The following is a 9256-nucleotide window of genomic DNA, read 5'->3' on the forward strand; positions in this document are numbered from 1 at the left end:
CCTCCGGCACCGGGGCGGGGCTGTGTGACTTAGATCCTCCAGCTGACCCTCTCTGGTCTATGCACCAAGTTCTGCAGACAGACTTACACCGACAAGCCGGACTCACCCGGGACTCTCGCTAACCCGTCCCCCATAAGGAGGGAGCTCAGACGTGAGGGAACCCCCTCCTCCCCTGGGAAGGGGGGCACCGCGGCAGCCCGCAACACAGAGGCAGGAACAAGGCGACCAACCTTCTCACATCTTTATTTGAAAGGCACAGCTAAGCCCACCCTCGACACAGCATTGTCACTTCTCCGCAGCGATCAGACGACTGAGCACAACAAAAGCTGACAGTCTAAAAGGCTATATACAGACACAGGTGTGGGTGTTGCTTGTTTTTTTTTTTTTTAAACATTTTTCTGTCTTTTTTTTTTTTTCCCCCGTAATATCCCTTTTCTTAAAAGACAAGCTAGTATACTGGAAAAAGGAAAAAAATAAAATAAAAACCAAGACAATTTGAGTACCCTCATCTTTATTCGGGAAGGGGAGAAAGGGAATTCTGGGACGCCCGCCCCCCCCTCCCCCTGCTCCTGGCTAAGCTCACTCTCCCCGCCCCCTCTCCTGCGGGGCGAGGGGCGAGGACAGGTGGGCGTGGGCTCCGGAACGGGCAGAGGAGGTGAGGGAGGGGGGAGGACGGGAGGGGGGGTGGTGCCCAGGGCAGGAAGGGGCAGCTAGCGTGTTGTCTGCATGCAGTGCCGGGGTGAGAGGCTGGGGGGCGCGCCCTGAGGGGCCCTGCGGGCGGACGTCAGGTGTGCGCATGTGCGGACGGGGAAGTGCAGGGGTGCGGGGCTTCTGGAGGCTTTGCTCTCCTCTGACCTGGCTTCCCGTTTGTGCCTCCAGGCCTCAGCTTGCCTCCGGTGTGGAATGAGCGTGAGCAAGGTATTCACCCACTCAGGCTGCAGGGGTGGGGGGTGGAGGAGGAGGAGGAGGAGGAGGGAGGAGGCCGGGGGTGTGAGCGAAGCTAGGGGCGGCACACAGGCAGGGCTAGGGCCCCAGCAGGCGGCTACCATAAATACTACCGAGTTCAGCCAATCCCGAGCTCTACTGTGTCTTGCGCTAAACGTTCCTCTCTCTTCCGTTGTCTGTCTCCCCTCTGTCCCCCCACCCTCCCCATCCCGGCCGCCCACTAATCCGACTTCTCGCCGTCATCCTCCTGGTGGGTGTCACCGTCGTGCCCGTTCTTGTCTTCCTTGGAGAGGTGGGCCTGGGAGCCCAGCGCGGACAGCGAGAGGAGGCCGGTGCCCGCGCTGACGGCCGGCAGCGAAGGCGGCTGCAGCCCCACGGGCAGCGGGGTCAGAGGCAGGGCCAGGGCCTGCAGCTGGGACAGCTGATGGGCTTGGAGCTGCTGCTGCAGGGCAGAAGGAGGGGAGCGTTAGCTGCCGGGCCCACCTGCCCTCCCACCTGCCCGCCCACCCGAGACCCAGACGTACTCGGATGATGGAGTTCAGCTCCGGAGCCGTGACCTGCTTAGCTCTCTCGATGGCTCCCAAGACCTGCTGTTGGTGCTGGAAAGGGGAGTGGGGGGCAGAGAGGAGCCAGGTGCTGCACCCTGATCTCAGGTGGGGCTCTGGGGCACAGAGCCCAAGAGAAGCCACTCTCCCATCCAGGCTATTAGCGCCATGCACCGTCCCCCCCCAACCCCCATGGCTCTCGACCCCACCAGAAAACCCCTCTCCATCCCCTTCTGTTTACCAAGCCTCAGCCAGTGCCAAACATACTTAAGAAAACAACACTGGGTGAGTCTGAGAGACACCCTGGATCTGCCACCTACAAAGAAATAGATGCACAGTGCACAGCGTGGCCAACTGTACAGGCGAGCCTTGATCCTAAGATCTTGCAGATTGCGGTCGAACATCTGCTAATCCAAGTTCCTCTCCTTCCATAGCTGAGGAAGGCCCGGAGGATTCTGGCAGTGCCGGAGTAGGAGTCTGGGTTCAGCGCAATCCCTCCCCAGAGCAATCTGCCCCCTCCGCACCCCAGCACTCCCTGAACGTCCGTCTCTTCTGCCGTCAGACGCTAGAATCTGCCAATGTCTCTTTCTGCCTTGCCTCCCAGGAAGCCCCCGTCACGAAAGGAAAGCCCAAGTCCAGGTCTTCCAGGCCCCAAGAACCCCTTTCTCTGGGGTTTCCACAATGTCCTTCTGGAACTGTCCCCGGGCACGCAGGTTCCCCAAGGGCCCCAAGATCGTCTGGGCTTAAAGAGGAAATGAATTATCGACAGCAAAACCTGGCAGGGGCGGGGAACGCGGAGCGGGTCTCACATCAAGAGTCTTAAAATCTCACAAAGCAGAAGTGAGAGCCCGGTGCCCGGTTCCCCAGGGCGCGTGCGTGTGTCCACGCGTCCACCTGTGGGTCTCTGCGTGGCTGCACGGACGTGCATCTGCGTGCACACGTGCATGTGTGTGCCTCGTGTATCTGGGTGTCGCGTCTGTGCACGTCTGCGTGCACGTCTGCAGACGTGTGCTGAGTGCCCTCCCCTGTACACACACACACACACACACACACACACACACACACACACACACTTCTGGTGTTGTGGCCTGAGGTGGCCCGCGGGGCCTGGCAGACAAACCTCAGGAAGGTCCGAGGCAGGATCAGGACAGGCAGGAGCAACTCTTGGGCATATCTGACATTTTCACCAGTGAAGTGACTCACTCCAGCTGGGAATTCTGCAGCAGGGGGAGGCCCCTCCCTCCACTGCCCTGCACCCCCGGGGGGTTTCTCCAGCCTGGGGATTCTTCCGCACAGGCCAGGCTGGTGCCTGGGAGGTCCAGAGAGGGGAGGTGTGTGGTCGGGGCAGCCGGCTCCGCGCTGCCTGAGGGCTGCAGCCGGGAGGGCCTGGGGCAAGTCCACGGTCTGTCTACCTCCTCCTCCCAGCAGCCCTCGGGGGGCGGAGGGTCACTCACCTCTTGGGAAAGGTAGGGTAGGACCTGGGCACAAATCCCATTCAGCCTCTTGACGATTTCAGCCTGGAACACACAGAGGGTTCAGTCCAGGGCAGGCGGCGGGGGCAGGTGCAGACCAGCCCCAGGAGGCCCGCGAGGTTCTAGCTAAGAGGCCAGCTCGGCCCGGGGTCAGATCAACACCTCAAGCCTAGGGGTACCCAACCAGCGGGAGAGGTGGGATCTGAGGCTGGCTCCCGGCCCTGCCGCTGACAGTGAAGACGCAGGACCGGGCTCGGGGGGCCGGGTGGCCCTGAGATGATGGCCGGCGCCTGGTAAGGAGCGGTTGCTTGTAGGGGAGGGGTGGCCAGCATCATTGTTTTTATGACACCCCTCAGCTGGCCTCCTCAGCGCACGGATGGTCAAAGCAAGGCTGCAGGGTGAGGGGCAATTTGGGGGTCCACGGTGCGCGGGCACGTTACCCTCCCCCACTGTTGTAAAGGGGGGTCGACGGGGCAGGGGGTGGTAGGTTGGGGGAAAGTCTCTGCCCCTCCCCCTCAGGGAGATAAACCTCCCAGGGGGGCCCAGGAAAGAGCAGACAGAGGGCTCGGAAGTAACAGTATGAAGGACAGACTTGGTTCATAGCCAAGGGGCCGGGCCCACCTGCCTGGGGGTGCTCAAGGGGGGCGGGGGGCGTACCTGCTTGTGCATCTCGATGTTCAAGCCGTAGGACATCTCGTAGTACTATTGGGGGGGGAGAGAGAGAGAGAAATGGGGGGTGGGCAAAGGATGGGGGGCTCCAGAGACAGAGATGGGGGAGTGACAGAGAGACAGGGCAGGAGGCAGCCAGATGAGAGTGTGAAGGCAGGAGAGAGGAGAGGCATGTAGGAGGCACCCAGAGCCGGAGCAGGGGCCCAGGCCCCTGGGGGAGGGGGGGGGCACTTGAGGGAGCTGGGAGGGGGCTTCAGGGCCCCAGCCTGGCCTGGCTCCCCTGGGTTCTGGAATAATTATCCAGCCCCTCTCTGGCACACAAACATTCCAGGGCTCCTAATCTTTTCTCTTTATGTGTCTTGTCGGCGGGTGGCCCCAGACTCCCGGGAAGTCTGCCTTCCTGGGTATAAATAATCAGGATAAACAAAGCCTGCTGGGTCTGGCTCTGGGGTCAGGAGCCCCCCTCCTCACGTCCCAGATCTGACCCTGCCCCCTCCCCTCCCCTCAAGTCCCTCATGGCTCCCCATCATCCCTGGGGGTGGGGCAGGGGAAGCCAAGTTCATTCCCAGGACATTGCAGTTTCTCCTCTGCCCAGAAAGCTCCTACTCATTCTTCAAGACCCAAGCCGCAATGCCCCGTTCTCCGTGCAGCCTTCCTTAGGCAGTGTGCCCCTCTCTGGAACCGTCCGTCCCCCTCCCCCCCCCCGCCCGTCCTGGGTCCCTCTCTCCGCCCCAGCCCCATCCCTCTGGGGCCAGGAGGGTATCTGCCTCTGCCTCCCCTGTAGCCTGGGAGAGCCGGGCTCTGGGCTGGACCAACGCAGGGGTTTTTGATGTAGAAATTGCCACCTGGTGGGTGTGGATCCCGGCAAGTTGATTCTGGCAGTGTGCACAGGCAGGGTCTCAGATGTCAGGCAAAGAATGCAGTGTCACCCCCTCCCTCCCTGGGACCTCAAAGGATGTCAGCTTCCTGCCCCCCCCCCCCCCCGCCCCGGGCCAGGAGGGGTTAAACGCTGGGATGCCCAAACTGTGGGGGCAGGGAGGGCTGCTCCCCCACGTCAGTTCCTGGCCTTGGCTTTCACAGCAGCCGCCTCCTCTGCTGCCAAGGACAGCCGGGGGACCTGGCAGGCCCAGGCTGCAACCCGGTGGTTTGGCACCTCGGCCACCGCCTGGGCCGGCGGCCAGGCCGGCAAGGCGGACTCAGCCAGGCCCCGGGGGCCGGCTGAATGGAGAGCAGACCCCGAATCCTCCTACATCCCGCGGGAGGCGGCAGAGGGTCTGGGGTCCCCCCACCCGCCCCCGCCCGCCCACCCGGGGCCAGCTTACCATCACGTAATGACGCTGCATCTCTGATTTTTCACTGGCCAGCTTGTCACATTCGAGCTTCAGGCTGCAACAGAACAAGGAGGGAAGGGCCAGGGGCCGGGCTGAGGTCCCCCCTTACCACCGCGCAGGGGAGCCCAGAGCTTTGGTGGGGGCAGAACGACGCGCCCCACTGTGGAGATGGGGCAGGGGGTGGGTTGGCTCGGGCTCCCGGAGGATCAAGAACTCAGCCTTGGAGACACGGCTGCAGAGAAAGTCGCGGGTAACCACACGGATTACAAACACCCTGAACCCCAGGTCCGCCAGGGACCCCGTCCAGAAACTCGATGGAATCCGTGATAGTAGCGTCGACCCTCGTGCCACGGATGACGCAATGGACGCCCAGAGAGGTTGAGTAAGTGGATCAAGGTCACACAGCCAGAAAGCTGGCTACAGAGGCCACAGTCCCAACCGCTGGGGAAAACGATCCAGCCAGGGAGGAAGGAATAGAAACCACAAAAGGGCAGAGAGGGTGCAGGGCTGGCTGGCTGGCAGGGAGCTGGGTTGGACTCACCGAGGAATCTCCAAGGGGACCGGCCAGGCCCCTCTTACAAGCCTTGATTTCACTAGGGGATTCAAGTTCCACTTTTGGGCGACAGAGGCGGGGAGCCCCTGGCCTCTTGCAGGCTCTCCCCGCAAGGATGAGCTTAGAGCGTTTCTCAAAGCCCACTTGCCGCCAGCCCTACCGAGGAGGGCAGAGAAAGAGGCAGAAAGCAGACGGCCGGCTCGAGCCAGGCACACTGGCCTCAAAGTTCGGCCCCGCTGCTTTGACGCTGTGTGACCCTCTACCTCTCTGGGCCTTGGTCTCTGCATCTGTTAAGTGCCAACCTCCCAGGGTGGGGTGGGGAGAATGCAACCGATTAAGACAAGGAAAGCTTCTAGAACAGCTCCTGTCATACAGTAAGCACCCAATGAACGCATGTTGGTCTTGTGGGGCCTAGCGTCTCCCTCCACCAAACCGACTGCCTTGTACATCCAGGTTCAGAGACAGGCCACAGTCTGTGACGCCAGGGGCCCCGTGAGTTTCTTTCCTCTCATTTTCTTTAAGAACGCTATTTGTTGACATTAAAAAAAAAAAAAAAAAAAAAATCAGGCACTTCTGATCTGGTAAATCCCGTGTGTACCCCCAACACGGTAGGACCCCTCATTGTATGGAGAGAGCCCCAGGTCCAGTGGATGGAGATCCCAAAGTTCAGAGAGGGCATCTGGATTACCTGAGGTCACACAGCACTGTGACCGTACTGTGACCTCCAGTCTATGGGACTGGACCAGGCCCAGTACTCCTGGGCACGGGCCAGGCAGGGAGGGAAGGACCCCCTGGGGGTGGGGGGGCTCATAAAAGCCAGACCTGCCAAGCCAAGCCCCTAAACTCTCCACATCAGGGGATGGAACAAAGTTCAACTGCCTGTGCCTCAGTTTCCTCATCTGCAAAACAGGCCCAGCGACAGGACACTGGGGGAAGATTAAACAAGGGGATGTAGGTTGAGTATTTACCACATGGGGAGCGTGGAAAGTACCCTCAAAAGGTGAGATTTTTGTAAATCTATCTCACTATTTCCCTTTCTCCTTGAAGAAAACCCAGGAAGCTTCTTAGATCGCTTTTGTGTGGGTAAACGGAGGTCCAGGGAGGTCCAGAGAGGGCCCGAGGCCCCGCTGGGGTTCGTGACCAAGGACCCCCTTCTGATTCCCAGGCAAAGCCCCACACTCGAGAGCACAGCCTTGAGGGCTCGCATTCTTCTACCCAGGGACTGGGTGCAAGTGTCTCTGTGCCACTTCCTTGCTGGGCATCCCCAGAAAAATCTCTTAACTTCTCTGGGCTTAAACCTGTTTAAGTGGAAGGCTGAAGGTAGCACCAGTTCCTTCCCCTTAGATCCCGCACTTGGCAAGCCCTTCACAACGTTAGAAGATTAAATTCTGGAGGAAGAACCACCTTGGAGCGTCAGGACCCCAGGAACTCTTTCTCCAAAACTAAGACACAGAGATCTCCTGTGGGGTGGGGTGGTGGAGGGTCCATCCCCCAACTTCTTGGGAGGTCTTCTATCCAATGGGGGTGGGAGTGGGGGTGGGGAGAGAGGCTCTGAAGCCAGGCAGGGTTGCCGCCCGCTCTGGACACATAATTTCACTTTTTGTGCCTCCGTCTACTTACCTGCGAAATGGGCTGTTTTGAAGTCTAGGGGAGTTTAATATTGGAAAAGTGTTCACGACAGCGCCTACCACATGAAAGGACACTCTCCACCTACATTTTTTCAAGTCTACGTATACAGTAGGGGCCGCAACCTCCCCTCTAGGCCTCCCCTCTAGGGGTGCCCACCATCCCCCCCTGCAGGGCCCCTGGCTCCCAGCTCACCTGTGATACTGAGCCTGCAGCAGCTGAAACTCATCCTTGATGCGGTCGCAGGAGTCCGAGGTGGTGAATTTGAGTTGCTGGGGTAGGTGAGAGGAGCCCTGTGGGGAGGGGGCGGCCCGGGTCAGGGCGGGGCGGGGCGGGGCGACCCCCCGAGGCAGCCAGCGGCCGGCCGGCGGCGCAGCTGCAGCGCGCCCCCCCCCCCTCGCCCCACTTCCCGGGCTCGTGTTTACAGCCCCTGGCGCGGCCCCCGCCCTCGCTTCCTGCCCCCGCCTCTCCCGGGGGAAGGCGAGGGGGTGGGTGCGCCCGAGCTGCCTCGTTCCCCGCCACCCCCAGGCTGTGGGGGTGCGTTTTAAGGTCCGCCCTTGGTGGGGGGCAGCGTGCGCCCTCTACCGCCCCTCCACAGCGCCGGAGGGGGGTGCACATCCGAGAGAGCCCCAACTGCCTCTGCGATGGGGGGAGAACGTGTCCTGGAGTGCCCCTCCCCAAGTTGGTGGGGGAGCAAGGCCTCCCCGCAGAGTCCCCTTGGGGAAGGGGCCTCTCCCAGCGCCCGAAATCACCCGGCGGGGGGCCCTCCACCCCAGATTCCCAGCACCCTTCCTCCGGGCTGCGCTCTTCCGGGAGGGGTGCGCCTCGGATCTCCCCCCACTCCTAGGCCCCAAAAGCAGCGCCGGTGTTAGAGGTGCCCGGTGGGGCTCCCGGGGAGCCCCAGGCCCGAGGCCAAGGCCGCCCCAAGGCCCTGCCTGGCGGGGGGGGGGGGGGCGGGAAGCATGCCTTAGGGGCTGGGGGAGGGGGGAATCCGGGCCGCGAGCTGGAGGGGACCGGGCCGGGAACTGGGGGGGGAGGGGGGGGGAATCTGGGCTGGGAGCTGGAGAGGGACCGGGACCTACGGGGGATGGGGGGGAGCCCGGGGGCTGGCGGCGATGGGGGCGGGGGAGTAGCGCTGGGCCGGGAGCTGTTGGGGACCCGGCCCAGGAGTTGGAGGGGGGGGAGGCGCCGAGCCGCGAGCCGGAGCGGAGGGGGGGGGGGAACGGCCCGGCTGGGAACTGGGGTGCCAGGCGCCGACCTGGGGGAGGTGCGCGCGGCCCGGACCGGAGTGGGTGGGGGGGGGGGAATGGCCCGGCTGAGAACTGGGGGTTCCAGGCGCGGACCTAGGGGGATGCCGGGCCCGGACCCGGGGGGGGGGGGGGCGCCGGGCCGGCGGGCCCCGCTTACCGAATGCCTGCTTTGTGGAAACATCATGTCAGTCGCGGCGGGGGGCGCGGGCTGCGACCCCGGCTGTGCGCCCCGGCTCGGGCGGCTCGGGGCGCCGGGCGGCCGCGCCCTTTGTCCCGGCGCCGATCGGCAGCTCCCGGGGCCGCCGCCGCCGCCTCCCCGCGCCCGGCCTCGCCCGCTTCCTTCGCCCCCTCCCCGCGCGCCCTGCCCCGGCTCGCCCCGGGCCCCGCTTCCTGCGCGCCCGGCGCCCCTCCCCGCCCCTCCCCGCCGCCCGCCTCCCCGCACGCCCGGCCGCCGCTCCTATTGTCTAATGGCGGCGACGCCGGCAGTGGCCGCGGCCTCGGCTGCGCGGAGGCTCCGGCTCCACCTGCTGCCGCCGCCGCCGCCGCCGCCGCTGCTGCTTCCCGGGCCCCGTGCGCGCCGCCGAGTGGGGCGCGCGCCCGGGAGGCCTGCGGATCCCCACCCCGCCCCGCCTCCCCGGCCGGCCGGCGCGGTGACCTTTGGCCCGGCGCGCCCCGCCCCTGTCCGCGGCCCCTCCCGGCGGGGTGGCCCTGGCCGCCGCCGCCGCCGCCGGGCCTCGGTTTCCCCTGTGGCGGAGAAAGGGCCCGGCCGCCCCCATCTAAACGCCGGCTCTGTCATGGCGCGACCTGGACGCGTGCCAGGGACGTGCTCTGTAACCTTGGCTCACTGACTGTTTCTCTCCGAGCC

The 9256-nt window shown here is 63.9% G+C and overlaps 1 protein-coding gene across 1 annotated transcript; it reads right to left on the reverse strand.

Moving 5' to 3' along the window:
• Window positions 1-227: 227 nt before the first annotated feature.
• On the reverse strand, window positions 228-8657 carry TLE5 (TLE family member 5, transcriptional modulator). The gene is made up of 7 exons (XM_030298258.1): window positions 8549-8657; window positions 7337-7434; window positions 4954-5017; window positions 3620-3664; window positions 2945-3007; window positions 1470-1544; window positions 228-1387 (listed from the first exon to the last, which is right to left on the reverse strand). Exons 1-7 carry the CDS (start codon window positions 8573-8575, stop codon window positions 1166-1168), a joined length of 594 nt encoding a protein of 197 aa, XP_030154118.1. The 5' UTR covers window positions 8576-8657; the 3' UTR covers window positions 228-1165.
• Between the last annotated feature and the right edge of the window lie 599 nt (window positions 8658-9256).

The sequence above is a fragment of the Lynx canadensis genome, chromosome A2 (assembly GCF_007474595.2).
Source record: "Lynx canadensis isolate LIC74 chromosome A2, mLynCan4.pri.v2, whole genome shotgun sequence".
NCBI lineage: Eukaryota > Metazoa > Chordata > Mammalia > Carnivora > Felidae > Lynx > Lynx canadensis.